This window comes from Punica granatum, chromosome 3 (assembly GCF_007655135.1).
Source record: "Punica granatum isolate Tunisia-2019 chromosome 3, ASM765513v2, whole genome shotgun sequence".
Classification (NCBI taxonomy): Eukaryota; Viridiplantae; Streptophyta; class Magnoliopsida; order Myrtales; family Lythraceae; genus Punica; species Punica granatum.
The window spans coordinates 10,421,940-10,442,854 of NC_045129.1; the positions used below are offsets into that span (position 1 = coordinate 10,421,940).

At 38.3% G+C, this 20,915-nt stretch overlaps 1 protein-coding gene across 1 annotated transcript; it reads left to right on the forward strand.

Annotated features, from left to right (window-relative positions):
- Nucleotides 1-113: 113 nt before the first annotated feature.
- Nucleotides 114-1,061, forward strand: LOC116200368. Its single transcript, XM_031531218.1, has one exon. It carries the CDS (start codon nucleotides 114-116, stop codon nucleotides 1,059-1,061), a length of 948 nt encoding a protein of 315 aa, XP_031387078.1.
- Nucleotides 1,062-20,915: the final 19,854 nt, after the last annotated feature.

A 20,915-nucleotide genomic window follows, 5' to 3' on the forward strand; every position in this document is an offset into this window, starting at 1 on the left:
GCTATAAATAATCTTGAGGGACCTGTGAATGAGTGTTTGAGAGATCTGTGAGTGATCCTAGTTACTTGAAAGTCGTGTGAGCTTTGAGTAAATCTCTTTTCAGTCAGTATAAGATGGAGGCAGGTTTGAGTAGCATGTCTGCCATAGCACCACTAGTATTTGATGGAGAGAACTACCATGCATGGGCTGTAAAGATGGCAGCCTACATGGAAGGCAGTGATTTGTGGGAAGCAATAGAGCAGAATTATGAAGTAACCTCTCTTCCTGACAACCCAACCATGAATCAAATCAGGTATCACAAGGAGAGAACCACCAGAAAAGCTAAGGCAAGGTTATGTCTTTATGTCGCAATTTCTCCTATTTTCACTAGAATCATGAGACTTGTTTCTGCAAAGGAAATTTGGGGTTTTCTTAAAGCTGAATATGAAGGAGATGAGAAAGTTAGAAGCATGAAAGTGTTGAATTTAATGAGAGAGTTTGAGAGACAGCGGATGGATGAGAGTGAGTCTGTGAATGAATATTATGAAAAGTTGATAAATATAACAAATAAAATCAGGATTCTTGGGTCAAAGATGAAGGATGAGAGACTTGTGCATAAAATTTTGGTGTCTTTGCTAGAAAAATTTGAAGCAACCATAGCTTATCTGGAAAACACCAAGGATCTGTTTGATATTAAGTTGGCTGAGTTGCTAAGTGCTCTCCAAGCACAGGAGCAGAGAAGAAATATGAGGTGCAAAGGAACTTTGGAGGGAGTAATGCAGACCAGGCTAAAGATTAATGCTAGAGAGAAAGGAAAGAAGTGGCATAATCAGAAGGGAAATGCAGAAGATTCAAAAGCACAAGTGAGGGAAAGAAGTTGCAGTGGAGTTGATCAAAAAGAAAAAGGAAAGCAATATGCTAGTTACTCTCCCTGTCAACACTGTGGGAAGAAGGGATACCCTTCTTTTAAGTGTTCGAGAAAGCCAAATGTAAAGTGTAGAAGCTGGGGCATATTGAGAAAATTTTTAGAGAAAGTGGTCAGAGGCAAGGAGGAGAAGCTCAAGTGGCAGTCAGGAGGTTGAGCAACTTTTTGTTGCTTCTTGTTTCAACACAACTGGAGCAAGAGATGGTTGGCTCATATATAGTGGTTGCACAAACCATATGTCAAATAACAAAAGCTTGTTTCAGGAGCTAGATTCCACTGTGAAGTCTCAGGTGAGGATTGGCAATGGTGAATACATTTCAGTGGAAGGGAAAAGAGATGTTGTCATCGGGAGTAACAGGTGCAAGAGTAATCTATGATGTTCTTTATGTTCCTGAAATCGACCTAAATCTCCTGAGTGTGAGTCAGTTACTAAGCAAGGGATATAAGGTTGTTTTTGAAGGTGAGTGCTGCTTGATCACAGACTCAAAGGGCTAGGAATTGTTTAAAGTTCCTATGAAGGGTAAGTGCTTCTCCCTTGATCCACCTGAAAAGGAGCATTTGGCCATGAGAACATAAGAGGTTGCTGCAAAATTATGGCACAAAAAGCTAGGCCACTTCAATTACAAAGACATGATCCTTATGCAAAGGCAGGAAATGGCAGAAGGACTACCAATATTGAAGGAGAAAGATTCAACCTGCAAGGCTTGTCTTCTTGGCAAGCAAAACATATTGCCATTTAAAGGATCCAACTGGAGAGCAACTGAGAAGCTAGCACTGGTTCACACAAATATATGTGGACCAATGTCTGAAGCCTCCTTAAGTGGCAGGATGTATTTTCTAATTTTCGTGGATGATATGAGTAGGATGAGCTGGATTTTCTTTTTGAAAGCAAAAACTGAGGTAACTGAAGTGTTTGAAAAGTTTAAGAGCTATGTTGAGAATCATTGTGGCAGAAAGATAATGAAGTTAAGATCAGATAATGGGACTGAGTTCACATCCAGTAAGTTCAAGACTGTGTGTGAAATTGCTGGGATTGAGCACCAGTTTACTGTCCTTTATTCACCTTAACAAAATGGGGTGAGTGAAAGGAAAAATAGAAGCATCATGGAGATGGCTAGGTGTCTCATGCACGAGAAAGAGCAACCTAAAAAGTTCTAGGCACAGGCAGCAAATACTGCTATATTTCTGCTCAATAGATTTCCAACTAAGGCTGTGGAAGGTAAAACACCCTATGAGGCATGGTATGGTGTTAAACCAGTGGTGAAGAATCTTAGAGTGTTTGGATGCTTGTGTTATTCTCATGTTCCACAGACAAAAAGGGCAAGTTGGATGAGAAGTCTGAGCCTGTATATTTGTTGGCTATAGTAGTCTGAAGGTTATTGAGTCTTTCAACCTCAGACTGAGAAAGTGATTGTGAGTAGAGATGTGGTGTTTTTGGAGGAAGAAAAGTGGAGTTGGAACAGCAAGAACCAAGTGAAGTCATCAGTTAGTTATCCACAGCAACCAGAAGTTCCAATTAGTGCAGATGACTGGATTGATGAGATGACAGATGATGAACCAGTAAGGGGAACCAGGCCTCTCGCTGAGATCTATCAAAGGAGCAACGTTGCAGTCTTTGAACCTGCAAATTTTGAAGAAGCTTATGAAGATCAAAAGTGGGTTGAGGCCATGAGAGAAGAAATGATGATGATTGAGAAAAATGGGACTTGGCAATTGACAAATAGGCCTCGAGACATGAAGGTTATAGGAGTAAAGTGGGTTTACAGAATCAAATTGAACCCTGATGGTTTTGTGAACAAGTTTAAGGCTAGACTAGTTGTGAAGGGCTATGCACAAGTATGTGGAGTTGACTATTCTGAGACCTTTGCTACAGTGGCAAGATTGGATACTATAAGATTGCTGCTTGCTATTGCAGCACAGAAGAGTTAGAAAATCTTCCAACTAGATGTGAAGTCAGCATTTTTAAATGGAGTGCTCGAGGAAGAGATATATGTGGAGCAACTAGAAGGATTTGTTGTTAAGGGTACTGGAGACAAAGTATATAGACTTTTAAAGGCCTTTTATGGCTTGAAATAAGCACTAAGGGCCTGGTACAACAAGATTGATGGCTATTTGCAGAACTTGGATTTTGAAAGAAGCCTGAGTGAGTTCACTCATTATGTAAAGAAGGAAGGAGTGGATGTTGTAGTTTTGTCACTTTATGTAGATGACTTACTGGTGACTGTAAATAATGAGCATCAAGTTGAGAAACTGAAGGTTGATCTGATGAAAAAGTTTGAAATGACAGACCTGGGAGAAATGGCATTTTTCTTGGGCATGGAGATTCATCAAAGAGACCATGGAGTGTTTGTTTGCCAAAGGAAGTATTTGAAGCAGATACTGAAGAGATTTGGGATGGAAGAGTGTAGAAGTGTAAGCACTCCGATGAACTTAAAAGAGAAATTGCAGAAAGGTGATGGTGCAGAAGCAACTGATGCTACAGCCTATAGAAGTCTAATTGGTTGTCTTGTGTACTTAACTGCAACAAGGCCAGCCATTATGTTTGCAGTAAGTGCTCTCTCGAGGTTCATGAATTGTGCAAGTGAATTGCATTTGGTTGCAGCAAAAAGGGTGGTGAGGTATCTTAAGTGCACTACCACTTTTGGAATAAAGTTCACTAAGGGAAACCAGTTCAAGCTCGGTGGCTTTTCTGACAGTGATTGGGCTGGTTATGTAGATGACATGAGAAGCACATCTAGGTATTGTTTCACTCTTGGCTCAGGATGTTTTTCATGGAGTTCAAAGAAGCAAGATGTCGTTGCTCAGTCGACTGCAGAAGTTGAATTCATGGTTGCTACTGCAGCATGTAATCAGGCTATTTGGCTGAGAAAACTTCTGATGGATTTGGGATTTCAACAAGAAGAACTAACTCAGATATCTGTGGATAATCAAGACACTCTGGCTATCTCATAGAACTCAGTTTTTCATGGTAAAACTAAGCATGTTAAAGTGAAGTTTTTCTACTTGAGAAAAGCGCAGGAAGCTGGACATGTTAAGCTGGTATATTGCAAGACTGAGGATTAGTTGGCTGATATCTTTACTAAGGCATTCTCAGTTACCAAGTTTGAGTGGCTTAGGGAGAGAATTGGAGTTTATAGCAGCTTCTGATCCAAGGAGGAGAATGTTAGAGATAGATCAAAGCTAAAGGTTGTCCAGCATAGGCAGACATCAAGTTTCGAGTTGTTTTGCTAGAAGACAGTCAAGGATTATGCAGAAGACAGACTAGTTTTATGTGTTTTATTGCAGTTGTTTAGTTCCAGGTTTGTGGGGATGTTAAACAAGTGTATTTGACAGTTATCAAGTTGTATTGACGGTTACTTTTACTGTCCTTTATGTTTTCAGTTTTTCTGTGGTGAAAAAATAACATTGCAGATAAGTTAATGAAAGTGTGTGTTTTTCCTTCAACTTCTATCCATTATGTTCATATGCTACATTTCTTTATTAACATTATCAAACAACACAAGATAATTCAGTTTCCACAAAGCCCCTTCATGCTAGGAAGGTTGAGAACTAGGAAGACAATTGTTCTGACGATGAAGTTGCTTCAGAGGGAGCAACTTCACCGCATTGCTACGAGTGATGACAGAATCACTGGGGGTACCAATTTCAGGAGAGAGGATTCTGAGGAGATGCTTGAAGAGGTGAGCAAATATGTGTTGCGTCAACTTTTCATTACTGTTAGCTCGAAGCTGTGTTTTGCTGTCAAACAAAAGCTTTCACAACTGAAAAGGTCAGTACCAGTATTTTAATTGCTAACGGCGATAAAGGAGATTAATTGGTGTCAGTTAAGCTGATTATTCATACATATGATTAACCTGTTTAACAATACATAGTACTGAATTGAATAATAATAGCAAGAGCAAATCTTTGCTAAGTTAGTTGCTCATCTTTCCTTTGTTTTCTCTTTGTCTTCCTAATCATTGGCCTAATACACTCGATCAACTTTGGATCTGATCAAATTGGATACCGCAGTGAATTTTCTCTATTTGTAACTTCAAAGTTTGTCACCTTTACATCTTTACTTGTGGAGGAAACTTTTTGGCTGAGAGCTATTCAACTGATGTTGTCTTCACCAACAAGGCAAACCAGTTTGAGGACATTCCCGACTCCTTCATTGATATTCCTCACAAATCCTATCCCCTTGTCATAACTTTTACTAAGTTTCTGATGATGCTAGATGGAAGCATCGGTGTCTCATATTTCGAGAGATTCCCTCAATCAAGAGACATATGTCGGGAGAAAGTTGGAGCTGCAAGATCGCTTGCCTTGCAAGCATTCATACAAGAGAAAGAGGTCAACTACGAGAAGTTTTGGGCAGTTTATTGGCCTCATTTCAATGAAAGGCTTATGAGAAATCTCGACCCTTCAAGAGTATTTACAGAGATAATATCTCACATCAAAGGCCGTCTCCAAGTGGGGAACTCTTGTAGTGGCAGGCTCAACAGGACCAACGATGTCTCACTCTCACATGGTTGTGGATCACATCTAACCCAGAAGGAACGGCATAAAGTGTACGGTGTTTTTCTTGAGTATGAAAGGAAGAAGTAAGAGAGGGGAGTGTTTGAACTTTCAGATGTTGTGAATGATCTACACTCCCATCTCAGATGCAAAAAGATAAGAGGCGATGATATGGACTATGTTTGTATCGATGAAGTTCAAGATCTCACTATGAGGCAGATCGGTCTTTTCAAGTACGTTTCTCACAATGTTGAGGAGGGCTTTGTCTTCTCAGGAGACCCTGCACAGACAATCGAGAGGGGAATTGATTATAAGTCTGAGGATGTGCAACAGTTGTTCTACAATGATTTTATGCAGGAAATTGAAGGTGGAGGCAAGATCTCCAAGATTTGTCAGTTGTCCCTGAATTTCCGGACGCATTCTGGCATCCTCAAGCTAGCGCAGAGCGTCACCGACCTTCTGTGCCATTTCTTCCCATTATTTTGCGATGTTCTAAGGTAAGAAACGAGCCACATTTGGGGTGAAAGCCCGATTTTCCTTGAGCTAGAGATGAACCAAAACTCAGTAGTTTCTATTTTTGGTGAGGGAGGGAATGTTGCAGGCCTTGGGCCATAGTAGGTCATCATAATCCGTGATGATCATGCACGAGAGGAAGTTCTTAGAAGTGTTAGAAAGCAAGCCCTCGTTTGAACTTTAACAGAGTGCAAAGGATTGGAGTTTCAAGTTTGGCTTCATAAGCTTGCTTCATATTTTCAGCTACGTAGTGTCTCTAGTTCATATGTAAAAATTGTCCAATAATATGTTGGTACGGGCTAAAAGACCATAAAGATAAAATCAGATTTAAAGATGTAACCTGCAAACCAATCCTTGAAAGGTCAAATTTGCTTACTGTTCTTAGTCGAATTGTGCCCATTCTGGTCATACTACATTGTCTGACAAGTCATTTGTTAGATAGTTTATGTTTCGATAGGATATTTTATCATTACTAGAACTCTTACATGTATTACTTTAAGGGGTTTTTACTTAAAATGACACATGATTTACGCGTTTTGTCAAATTTATCCTATGTTTTTTTTGTCAGCTATATCCCATGGTTTATATTTTGCTTCAAATCTATCCCGCCGTTATCTTTTTCGTCGACATCTAACGGCCGTGCTAACGTAGCGTCCACGTGGCAAGTGGGGCCCACTATCGCTCCACGTGCCACGTCAGCACGGTAGTTAGATGTCGACGGAAAATATAACGCCGGGATAGATTTGATGCAAAAAGTAAACCATGAGATATATCTGACAAAAAAAAAGCATTGGATAGATTTGACAAAACGAGTAAACCATCGGCCATTTGGGGTAAAAACTCCTTACTTTAATGGCTTGTTTTCTGATGTGTGTTTCATTACTGAACTATCTCTCTCTCTAGAAGTAAATTGTGAATCGATTCTCTGTTCATTTACTGTTGTAGGATGTGGTGTTGTACAACTTGTTTGGTTCATCGCCAATGAAGAATCAATGGAGGATCGTGTACAAGTACATGAAGGGCCGGAAATTGCTCGATAACAGCTTCATTAGTCGCTACCCACAGTTCAAACCAGCAAGGCACAATATTTTGTGCTCAGAGTTGAAGCAACTGTACGTTGCTGTCACCCGGGCGAGGCAAAGGCTTTGGATTTGTGAGAACAACGGGTAGTTTGCAGGAGCGATGTTGTATTATTGGAGGAAGCTCAGCCTCATCCAAGGTAAGACGGAGAAACTCAACAGTAGCAGACAGAATGCGTATACAAGGGCATGAACATGCTCTCTTCTTGAACTTCGTCAATTCATTATGTAAATTAATTGTTATACAAATTTCTTCTCAATCTTTGTTGTACTTGGGCGACAAGAATGCTAGCAAGTGGAATATCAAGACTCATTTTGCCTCATCTCCGCTTGTGAGGTGCTCTCGCCTCTACTTTGTTGTTTCACTCACTCATGAATTATTATTACCTATGATGGGCAAATATATATATATATATATATATTTGTGTTTCACATAATATAAATAATTTTAAAATTAGATGTCAAAATAGAGAAGTTGGCACACAAAATGGCGATGTGATTGAAACAAATTACAAAATGTGGGGTCAAATTGTGAAAAAGAAGGATTGGAGGCAGATTGACCCCACGGGATGGGGCGGCTTGAGATTGAATTTAAGTGGTTCTCAATTTGACTTTGGGCATACCTACATTACCCTTGAAGAAGTGGAATTTTGCCCTGAGCTCAGATCAAGAGATTTTAAGACCAGTTCTTAAAGTATGACATTTTCTCACCCTTTTATTTATCTTGGTCTAATCTCTTATAGGCCTATATCTCTCTGGTAATTGAAAAAAAGAATGTACAAATGTACGGACCAGAATGTGGACTCTCGTCGGGGCCCGCATGCGCGCTTTTGTATTGTACGGCTTGGGAGTGTCCACCTTCCCGGGGGTGCGTGACGGACACACATAAGAAGGAGTCGCCGCTTATCATTTTACGACCCGAAGGTCGAGGGCCGATAAGTTACCCGGGTCTAAGGGTATGAAACACCTAGTTTTACTAAGGCATTAGTCTACTCGGAATCGGAAAGTCCGCATTTGGGGGTTCACGTTACGTGCGGTCCTATATCCCGCACGCCCTTTCGGTACTCTAGTTTGCTAGGCTTGCAAATTTATTTCATTTATCGCATGAATTAAGTTGCGCTTAGCTTACACGTTTTGACACCGGAAATTCAGTGAACTAAACAATGTCGGTTGAGTGGCAAATTATGATGTTTGAATTCCTTCGTGAATCGGAACCGCGAAATCTTAGGATTACTCTTGTCTGGGCAAGCACTGGAACGATTCAATTAATTAGACTCTCGGACCGTTCGCTCACTGACTGGAATTCTTACAGAATGAATGTACAAAGTAAAATCCTTACAATGCTCTCAAACACAATAAATACAAATTACAAATGCTCGAATCCCAATCAGTTTGCTTTCCGTTACTATTCCACTCCAACTTGCCGTGAGTTCAAGAAAACACCGAAAAACTGAAATTCAAGCGCTCTCAGTGAATAGGGCATTGAACCCTGTGATCCATGGTTAGGGCGTTGAACCCTAAGTGCAATGCGTCCTATGGATCGAGCTCGACTCGCATGGACAGACGAGCAGAAAAATAACAAACAACATGCAGATTGCAAACAATATGTTTGTTATTGCCAAGTGTACGTGGATTAACAAATTATTAACCCAAGGGTGTTTTTACAAGCAAATGTCATATGCTAAACAAGCAATTGTGCAAAAATGTTTTGCATTCGGCTTTGCTTTGAGAACTTGACAAATAGAGTCAAATCTCGTGTGTGTGGATTGCTTTTACAGTTATTCTGTATTGTGACACTGAATGAGCCAAACTCGTGTTTTGACTCTAGATTTGGAACCTAGAGTTCCCCTAACCATTTTCTAATGTTTGGTTAGGTTGAGTGAAAGATTAATTAATGTTTTGCATGTTTTGTGACAGAAATAACTGTTCTAGTTACCCGAGTCTACAATAGGATGATAGAAACTCATCAGTGGATAAGAAAAGGCTTTGCAGATGAATCTGTACCTGAACAGGTAGCCCGTCCTTATCCTGATATCATAGTGTTTCTATCAAGCTAACCCTAGGGGTGTCGCTGAATTGTGAAAAGATGATTTTACCCTTTATTTGAAAATTATTTTTAGAAAAGGGAAACATCGCAGTGCGGGCTACCTCGGCCTATAACCGATGTCGACCAATTCCCTGGATCGTTCAAGGTTATGCAAGAACCCCGAAAAAGCCAAAGAACAGGTCGATCTAACTGGAAGTGATCTAGAAAGATCTTCTGTATCCTGATTTGAGTTACTTGAAATCAAGTAAAAACTCAAGTTGAGACACAGAAGTCCTTTCTGGACGTCCGTGCTACATCGGAATGCGCATTTTGAGTTTTGAAATAGGCAAGTTTTGAAAAAGGCATTAACGTCATTTGACAACTTATCAACGCGAGTTATCAGTTAATTACCAATTCCTACAAACTTATCAATGCCATGTGGGTTTAATCATGTGAGCGTCCCGATTAACCCATTTGGGAATTTACAGATAGAAATTAAATGCCGAATGCAATAAATGTGCGGGTTACAGACAATCAGACAGATCATTAATTGATCCACTGAATGAAGTCTGAGTACTCGAAAAGCTTAGTTTAATGAAAACGATTCATGATACGGCGACTAAGACAGGTCCAGGAAGGTTGAGGATAATTTGGTTGAAAATGACCAAAATATCCTCGAACCCAAATGGCCCCGAAAGAATCACCGATACATGAATCCATGCATTTTGCTTTAAAAACAACGTTTTTAGGTTGTTAGCATGCGGGATTTGCCACAATGTTAGAATTGCAATTTACACAAAATCCGAGAAAATGGATTTCATCGAGGTAAAGAGACCGTTCTTGACTCAAATAAGGTCGAGGAACCTCGGCTCTTTCCTCTTGAGAATAGCCGTGGGTTTCCTTGACCCATTTCAGGTTTCAAGCGTTCTCTTAAACCCAATTTCGACTATTTTCGCATGCTCAAACATTAAACATGATAAATGACACGTATTTAACAAAAGTCTGTATCGCCATGATTTGGAAAACGCATTTTAACATACAAACATGCACAAACACGTTATTTATGGAATCGATAAAACAATACCGGCTCCATGGATGTGGGAAAATATAAAGATTCGGTAAACAACTCAAATCGGGACAAGGAAACCGATCTTGACCTGAAAAGGTTAAGAATACCCTCGGTTACATCTCCAAGAGGTTAATCCAAGAGGTATCTTGGCTTTTCTAGGTCGAGATGGTTTCCTCAACTTCGATTTAAACATTTCTCGACATGCTAGCACGTTATACGATGATAAACATGCATGATATAACATTGAAATTGCATAAAAATTAAATTTTGGAATTAAAACATGCTTGAATATGCCTTATAACTCCATAAACACAATAAAAATGTAAAAGTCCTAGCTCCTCTAAGTCGGGAATGGTTATACCTAGTCTCAGGATGCGGGATGGGACTGTTAGAAGTCGGGTTAGACCGTTGGTGCGTCGGGTTTGGGCTATTTTTGCTTCAACAGACCCGAATGGCACAGACAGACTCGGCTGGGCAGTGCTTCAGCCTGACTGGCAGTTTTTAGTTCGGAGGTCACCACAGGTGGCTGTGGTGGTCGTTTGGTTCCAAAGTTGTCGGGTTGACCCGTACAGCCCTGCAAAGATCACGAAAAACATAGTACGTCTTGGAAACAGACCCGACTGGGCAGTTTTCGGGTTTGACGTCACCACGGTGGCTCCCGATGGAATTTTGAGGCAAGGTCAACAGCTCCCGACTCCTAACTAACCTCCGGAGGTGACTGCGGTGGTCGTTTTGCGAAAAGAGTCTCGGATCGACCCGATCTGCAAGAAAACCGCAAGGATAGTTAGAAAAACTGACCCTACTGGGCAGTCGGGTTGTTTCGCCTTGCTGGGCTAAAACCAATAGGTTTTTCTTGGATTTCTCGGCTCTTTGACACCCTAGGGTTGTGTGGGGAGGTGTTTGATAGGTTTTGGCAACTCAAACCGGTCTGGAAATGCTTGAAATCTGGGTTGCCATTTTTGACTCGAGAAGGGCCAAAATCCTGTTCGGTTCTGTACTGAGATGAATCTATGGCTTAGAGGCTTCAAACTTAAAATCTAAGCTTGGAAATGGATAGAGGGAGTCGAAAACATGTGGGATATGAAGTTTGGTGAAGTTTGGATTTAAGCCGAGATGGTGAATACCATGATTCCGACTTAAGTTTTTGGTGTTCTTGCTTGTTCTTTCTGGCTGCGATTTTGCTGGGCTAGGAGGGGGTTGAGAGCATTTGTTTGGAGTGAGAAAGCTTGAGAGAGCGTGCTTGCATGGTGAATGATTAAGCTAATGATCTTTATGCAATATATAGGCAAAGCTAATGAGCAATTAAGCAAAGCAAAGTATCATTAAGATGAGTCATTAGAGAGGGGTGGTTTCTTAATGGGGATGAGGATGAATATCCTCCATTCATCTTCATGAAGAAGAGACAAAATGCATTAATGCTTGGAAGACTTGGAGATATTTTGGTGCAAGTGTGCAAGAGAATGAGGAGGGACGGCTAGGGGCTGTTCAAGGCTACCCAAGCTGACCGAATCTCCTACGGGCATGGGATGAGAGTTGGGAGGAAGCTCAGATCTCGATTGGTTGCATGTTCGAAGCTCGTGGCACCATTGAACGTTAAATCGGCAATGTGTGTGCTAAAACTGTTCAAATGAGCCAAATATTGCCTTATTTGCATGAGGAGACACTTCGTGTGTGTATGAGGCTCGGAAGCCGGTTCTACTCATTTCAGACGATCAGAGCAAAGTTAACCATTTCTAATAGCATATCGTGCATCTGTGCTCCGCGTTGGTCATTTTGATATACATTGTCAGTTGAAATGAGTAGTTGACCCTTAAGCCGATATTGTAAATGTGGAGCCGGAAACGTCCTAGGAGGTCGAAACTGGATTTCTCATATCACTGTGATCTCTGTTTGTCGAAAACGGACCTCTAAGGACTTAAAAAACGCATCCGATACCTTTAAAGCACTGCTCTGGAGGTCTAGATGAATTATGCAGTTCAGTCTGATGATTTCACATTGAGCCTTGGGATGGCTATCACTGTGTAGACTAATTGTCCGACGTCAAGTTTCCACAAAAAGGACATCCGGATATGGATTTCCGCTGAAAATGGCCTTTTCTGCTCCTCGGATGTCACTCGGGAAACTGAAAGGGGTTATGCGGTTTCATTTGCCCAATTGCGTCTGTCCACTGTAGTTTTTGGGGCAATGTATGGTCTATTTTGTTTGCCGATGTCTCATCAGACCAATCTCCGGTTATGCATCACCAGCGAAGGGTATGCTTGTTCTGTCGCTCAGGAGTCATTCGAAGTGTCTGTGTGACTTCTAAGAGACGATCTGAAGCACTGCTCATACTCTGTATTTTTTTGGGACATGGCTGTAATTGACATTGGGAATTAACTTTTCTCTGATAAACCGACATTTTTGGACTTTCACTGAAAAGTTGTCTATGTACAGAAAATTGTTTTGTATGGAGCAGATGATCTGCAAAATGTGTTTGAAAATACTTTTCATCTGTTTGGCACTGTTATCGATTTTTGGAGTCCAATATTGGATATTTTCTGATGGTTGAGCGAACTATCGGAAAATAACATTGTCAGCGTGGTGTTCTGGAAAATGCCAATTTGGGGATTGCTTGGCTTCTGCTTGCTCTATTAGCTTTTGATGACCCAGGAAGTTCTTCTGTTGTTCGCCAATATCATCTACTTGTTCCTGTTGACTTGAGAATGAATAGTGATTTGTTGCTGTGTTGAGCCGTTTTCTGTATTCCTACTCAAATCGTGGCCTAAATCGCTGTTGATACCGTTGTTTGAATTGATGAGCCAAAATGGGGTGCTGACAACAAATAAAGGAAGTTCTTCCGATTAAAAAATCGTTCCAATCTGAACTTCATGGGCCAATATGATCCAGTGGTTTGGGCTGTAAGGCAATTCCAGGCCAATTCAAGATGTGGGAATTCTTCAAGTTATCAAATAACCAGATTATACCTATAAAGAAATATTCGCTCGCATTTATTAATTTGATTACAAATTATGAAGTATACACTTCGCGCCTACCCTTCCGTAGCTGATCCCTAAGATCCAGGATTGGTCAGTTCAAGAATGGTCGGTGGAGGTTCAGTTAGCACATTTATTGTGAAAAGAACTCTTGGGCAGATTGACTCACGTGACGCTCTTTGAGTTTTTCCTTAGGCAGCCAATTCTTAATGTTTCTCCTAACAGCATTGGCCATTTATTGTTTGGCGACATTCTCAGGGTTGTTATCCCACGTCATTATATCGTTTAATTTTTTTATTTGGCTTTGGCCCCTAGTCTACCAAAAAACAATATAACTATATTTACTCACCGAAAAAATATAATTATACTTCGACGTCTGAACGGATAAAGATTTTTTTAACTTAATAACTCTTTGTTTTAATTTATTAACAATTTATCATAATTTTATTTCAATCACAATATTTTTCAAATGATTTTTTTGCCAATGTATTTGTTCTGTATCTTATGGTAAACTTTATACCCGGATCCTAAATTTTAGTACCAATTCACCGTATCTACTCCTATAATGGAAACATCTATTGTAGGACCTCTTGGCATGGAAAGACTTGAAGATTGAGTTAGAAAGGAATAATATTATTTAGATTTCTTTTACTTTATTTTCAGCAATTGATATATGGAATTTTATAGAGAATTTTTTGGGATTCTTTTGGGATATTAAAAGGCCTTTTAGCTAAATGTGAAGAGTGAGTCGACACCAATGAAGAAAAGGATACATGGGAGAGCAACGGGAGACGAAGGAGAAGACAGAGACCACCTGAGCCCAAGACCGACTGTGTTTTCTTTCAACTCTTCTTTATGCTTGTGTTCTGTTATGTTTTCTTCGAATTCTTGATTGTGGAACTCCATTATCATTAGCTAAATCTATTTATCCCAGGGTTTCAATGGAAGCTAAAGTTTATTCTTACTTCCTGATCTTGATTCTTTCCTTATTGATTGATTGATCGTGTTTATTTTATTTTGTTCTTAATGCTATTTGATTGATTGGCCATGAATTAGATTGTTCTAGAAACTTGGATGAACTTAGGAAACATATTCTAGATTTAGGTGCGGGATAGGATAGCCTAAGATTAATTCACGTTGGGAGACGAGATTATTTGCGAGAGGATTAGGAATAATCAATCGCCTTAGGTAGCCAATTAGGGTTTGATCTTAATGAGTCCTCACTAGTCGATTGCCTAGGAATAATGTAATCGATCTGATACATGGGGATACATTCTTGTAGCTATCGGAAGACGTGCAAAAAGATAGAAAATTCTAGGTTAACAAGAGAATCAATTAGTCAGTCATAAGTGAAGGAAGTGATCGGATTAATAATAGCCCTTGTGAAAGTTGTATGCTATAGGTACTTATCACCATTATATTTGTCGTTTTTATTAATTTCTGGTTTATTTTAGTTTTAATTAAAATCTCCCGAAAATCAATCGTCTGAATAAAAAAAATTGTTTTAATATTAGTGCTTAGTGAAAGTCTAGATCAATCCTCATGGAATTAATATTCTACTCACTCTTTATTACTTGTTCCATACGTACATACGTGTGAATCGATTATATTTATGACAATACGCATCAAGTTGTATTATAATTCAAATATATATACATATTAAATTACTTTTTCTCTATCAACTTTCTTTTACTCTAAAAACACTGTTAGTGACTTTATCTAAATTAGCCTAAGTAATTATTATTCTATAATCTAGAATTAATAATTATTCATCATAACAAAATCTGCCAAAATTGAACAATTCAATTGCTTGATCTGTTCAACAACACCAACTTTTTAAATCCGACATGTTGCTGATCTCAAAGCCGTACCGGAAGAGATGTACCTATACGTCTAGTCCCAAAGATGCCGGCGGCTTTCCAAAGCTGGCAGGTGAGATTGACGCAGGTCGACGTTGAGTGTACGAATATGCTACAATAGGACAACTGTTGACGAATTCTCCGTGTATAAATCTCTTTCGTTTCAGATGAACTCATTAGTCCTGTGCTGAAATTCTGAGAAGACCAGAAAATTTGATCTCAATTGATGTGATAGAACAACTGTTGACAAATTCTTGATATATGCCATGTCCATTTGGTTCGAAAAGTGAATCTTGAACGGACAAATATGCTGCAATAGAACAACAGCTTACAAATTCTTCATATATGCTATCGTTTCACTTTACATGAACTTATTAGCGGACGGACGGGCCTAAAATTTTTAAATAGTGGGGTGGGGCTAATATGGTTAATAACACATTATCCTCATAAGATCTATATATATTCAGCCAAAAGAAAAAGATATATACACAAATATACTAGGTTTTTAGGCCCATTATAAACAAAAAAATTATAATAACGACTTGAATTTATGAATATAAAATAAGAAATCAAATTCAATAATTATTATGAATTTAAAATATTCATTAATCTATTTTATGAATAAGTTTTTCATAGCAATATTTTCAATGGGTGAGGATGAAGATAAATTTTATAAAAACTAGTTGATGAACCGCGCGTGACAGTGACGCAATTGCATGATTTTTTGTCGCAATTAATCTAAATAATTTTACACATTATGCATAAATAAAATATAGTTAAAACCGAATGAATTATGTTAATAATATCAATAAATTGCCAAAAATTATTCACATCAACTAAGCAAAAACGATATATTTACTTCAACATTAACTGGATAATACTTCAATGGGAATGTAATTATCTTGAAATTATTAATTGTGTTTAAGCTTTTTCTCAAAATAAGGCCCGAAACAAGTCAATTTGAGACTTTTTTATACATACATGCATCAATGAATCCTAATTTCATTATAAAAAATGAATTAATATTAATTTATTTTTTTATTAACAAAATAATATACTTAGTCAAACAAACAAAGTATGCCTCTTTATCAAGGAAAATTATATCAAAATTGATAATCACGTTACTTCTTCCTGTCCCAATTCTTTTAGTATATGATAAATCATTGTACCATCACAAAATCTATTAAGGTATATATTAAAAAATAAATGATATAAAAAATTTTCATGCAAATATAATAGTTCTAAGCAAATAATAAACGCACTAAACAAATTAATATCCATTAAAAAAGATGTCAGCACCCAATTTCGGTCCATCGGCTCCGGGGGCAAAATCGTCATTTTTCATTTATTACCTTTTCTAAAAAAATAATAATAATAAATAAATAAATAAATAAATAAAAAAGAAGAAAAAAAAGAAAAATTTCAGGCAGGGCCGAGCAGCGTTGACCGGCTGCCTGTGACCCGCCGGCCCCAATTTAAAAAACAAAAGGGTTCGGGCAAGCCGGGCAGGGCCGGGCAGCGCTCGCCAGCTGCCCGCGATCCCCGCCGGCCTAGAACCCCCAAAATCGCGGTTTCCACGATTTTCTTCAAAATCGGCCGAAATCTTAACGGAAAAGGGGAAGAAATTGCAATTAACTGGACAGAAAAGCAATTAGGATCACCACGAACAAAACCCAGTAAGAAAAAAATGGAAAATTTGCTCTCGTTTTGGGGAATTTTGAGATCGGAGATTTCGGGAACCCTCGCCAGAAAACGCGACTTTTCCCCTCGATTTCGGCCGTTTCGACCCCGGCGAAGTCCAAATCGGACACCGCCCAGCCCAAGCGGTGCCCAGAGCCATCTCCCGAGCCCTCTCGTGCCGTCGTCGCGGCGTCCAGGGGCGAGAACCGCCGCCCGCAGCCTCGTCGCCGCCGCTCCCCCCGATCCCGGCCGCCCTTTGGCTAACGGGCCTCGGCCCATTTCCTTTGTTTCGCAGGTCCAACCCAGAAGTTCAGCCCATTCCGGCCCAACATCTCCAATCCGACCCAGCGCTCTTCCGGGCAGTTTCTCCTTCAGGCGGGCGATCCGATCCGACCCGATTCATTCGGCGATTTTTTTTATTTTTACAGAGAAACCCCTCAACTTTCCGAACTAGATAAATTCTCGACTTAGTGGCATGATTAGGGTTCCTTTCCTGAATATTATTGCTTGCTTGATGGATATAATGTGAAATGAGTGTTCTTGGGTCGCGTGGGTAATCGAATTTGTCCCGAACTCGATTTTACAAACTTTTTGTTTTGTCACATTTCAGTCCAGAGGACGTATTTTATTTTTTTAAGATCTGCCCCGAATTTCAAAATTCTTTTCAATCAAGTCCCGATCATTTTACTATTTTCCAATCAGTCCTTGGATTTTCCAAAATTTTTCCAAGAATCCCAAAGAACATTTCAAATTGTTTCAGTTTAGTCCCGGGACCATTTTTTCACCCTTTTCAGATCTGCCCCGAATTTTAAAAATTCGTTTCAATCAAGTCCCGGTCATTTTACTATTTTCCAATCAGTCCTGGAATTCCCATAATTTTTCAAGCATCCCGAGGAACTTTCCAAGTTGTTTCAGTTCAATCCTGGGGACTTTTTTTGTTTTCAGATCAGTCCAGATTTTCATATTCATTTCAAATAAGTCCTAGGACATTTTTAGTAATTTTTTACACAGTCCCCATATTTTAGAATTTTCAAATCAGTCCCCAATTTTTTCATAATTTTCAAATCAGTCCCTGCTCTTTTAAAATCGTTCAATTCAGTCCCCTGGACATTTTCTAAAAATATCCGACCCTTTCCTACTTGGATCACCCACCGACAATGTATGTGCCCCATTTAAATATTATATTTTTGTAATTATATATATACAATGTGACCAATCGGAAATTAGAGTTTATTGGGCGGCCCACTAATGGCCATTCCGACGACCCAAAATCCGTAGACTAAAGCATTCAGTAAATTTCTAATTAACCCAAAATTTTACATACGGGATAATTGAGACGTTAAATTCGGCTAAATTAAATCACTTGACTCTTTTAAATGAAATGTACGAACCGATTAATAATCTGTAATCGCGTTGACAGTTCAAGAACTGTCAGTCACTCCCTTTTTAAATTCACAATTTCAAAAGCATTGAGATACGTGCTACGTAATCTTGATTTTTCATACACACACATATTTTTTCGATTCAAGGGAGATGACTATCGGTTCTTGTCCTGCCGTCACTCTAGTATAGGTTTGTGTTTAGAACGGGTTAAAACATAAAATAAAAAAAAAGATTAATCTCAAACTCGGCTTAAATTAAACATGGGCAATAGTCAAATAGAAGGTTAGGTTTTTGGATTTTAGGTGAAAATACTTTTAATCTGTAAAAGTCATATTGTCGCGATACAGAATAATCTAAAAACAACCCACACATTCGAGACTTGACTATGGACATCACGTCTGTCGGGTCTGTTAAAATAATGCCGGATGCTACATGCCCTATCTATCACTCCTTTTGTTTGTTTTAAGGTAGGATTTGTATGCCAAGATACCTCGGTTAATAATCAGTTAATTCACGTAAATTTGGCGATAACAAAACCCCGTTGTTTGTTTATTTGAGCTTGCTTGTTACATTTTTACAACTATTTGTTATGCGGATCGAGCCCGATCCTTTAGGACACGAATCACACAGGGTCTAGCGCCCCTAACCGTCAATCACAGGGTCTAATGCCCCCATACACCAAGTGCGCATTTAATTTAATTTTCGATTTTTTCCAAAATCATACGGTGAGCATGAGTGAAATAATGGCCGAACGCGAACCGGTCGGGATTCAGTCATTGTAATTTGTCTTTTATTTGAGATAAGGTTTATTATTATGCATATATTCATGTAAAAATTTCGATCGAAGAGTGGACGGTCAAATCGTTTCCTCGAATTTACGGTGTCAAAACGCATAAGATGAGCGGAACTTAATTAAGCAGTAATTAAATTAAAATGGCAAGCCTAGACAAGCTAGAGTACCGAAAGGGCGTGTGGGATATAGGCCCACACTTAATAGAACCCCTAAATTCGGAATTTTCGGTTCCGTACAGACCATTGCTTTAACATTTTAGGTGTACCCCGTACCCCTAGACCCGGGTAACTTGCCGGCCCTCGACCTTCGGGTCGTAAAATGGCAAGTGGCGACTCCTTCTCATGTGGGTCCGTCGCGCGTCCCCGGGAAGGTGGACACTCCCAAGCCGTGTTGCATTTAGGCGCGCGCATGCGTGTCCCGACGAGACGAAATTCGGGTGCGCACAAAAGATAACATCCTAAACAAGTTACTTTAAATTTGACGATCATGGATTTTGAGAAACCTAACGAAGCTAGTGAAATACTGGTGAAGTCTTGCGAATTGACCAAATTGGTGTAAGATATTGATGTTAGTATATCAAATAAACATGTATAATATATATAGTGCAAAGGTCATACAAATTAATAAAGAAATTTCCTATCGAATATAAAATATAAAAAAATTCTATATAATGAAAATTTTTTATCTCAAGAAATAATAGTCTAAATTCCAATATATGATATATGCAATATATATATAATTGGTAATAGTAGTCTAAGTCTCAATATATTGTATATACTGCAGATATATATATTTCTAAAATGAAGATTGTATGCATATGTTCTAGTATACATTTTTTATTGCGGATATTGATTTTTATTAAATAAGGATATTGTATATATATGTACACGTTGGTATATATGTAGATGTTATCTATTTTATCCGTTGTATAATATATTTAAGTTGAATGTAAAGGACAACAAATTATTATATAATATATGTTATCCATTTTATATTTAAGTTTAACTTTATTAGGTTATACTTAATCTATAGCGTAATGTGTGTGTGTATATATATATATATATACACTGTTGTATATTTTGTTCCCTTGTATATATTCTCTTGGGCTATATACATATAATCTATATATTTTACTGCATAATTAATGATAAAAGATTCATGTAAAAGATTTTTGAACACGTTATTAGAACTCAACGATAAACAAAACTAATGATTTTAATAATAGTATATACCTAAAAAAATTATCCTTTTGAATTAGTATGAAAAATAGTCCTAAACAAGGACAATGATAATAATAATTAATATCAAGTAGATTATCTCCTTGTATGTAGTTATCTTGAAATTCTTGACGGTGTATAAACCTCATTCACAAAGTAAAGATTTGACCAAATCGACCTAAGACTTTCTTATACTTGCATGCATTAAAGAACCATGATTTCATTAGGAACAATCATAATTAAATAAATAATCAAGTTTTGTATTTCAAAATATTATAATTAGTCAAAAATACCAAAACATACATCTTCATCAAGGAAAATCATGTCAAGACTAATGACTTCATTAGTCCTTGTGTTCACGGCATACCACAATCTTGTCAATCTCTCTCAAATTGTCCATGTGTCTTTGCCCAATGCTTTTATCATGTTATAAACAATTGTAGTGCCTCAAAATCTGCAAAATTATACATTAAAAAAGATAAGTAAATGAAAAGTAAAAAACTTGAAGTATATCACACGTGAATATGATTTTAGTATGAAAGAATGATTTCTTCAATCCGCAAAAGAAAATATAAAATTTTCCTACTAGGCGAGTACAAGTTCAAAGAAAAGTATTTTTACCTTTGCATCTCCCTTTGCCTGCCTCTTGGCTGGCGCACTTGTTGCTTGTCGCTTTGCAATATTATAAACAAATAATATTATATAAATGGCAATTTGATTGTGATTAATATTATAAAAATATATTTTCCCATAATGTAAAGGAAAAATCTATAAATATTATAAACCCTCGTTAATATTGGTTTACAACTCTATATTTTGCTACAATATATATGAACGGCAATTCGATTGCTACATGTGAGACCCGTCATATTTTTTTATTTTTTTTAAACCTGCATACATAATCATATACATACATATACTTA

Coding starts and splice junctions, on each gene's coding strand:
- LOC116200368 (XM_031531218.1), top strand. CDS start 114: ATGGAGGCAGGTTTGAGTAGCATGTCTGCCATAGCACCACTAGTATTT.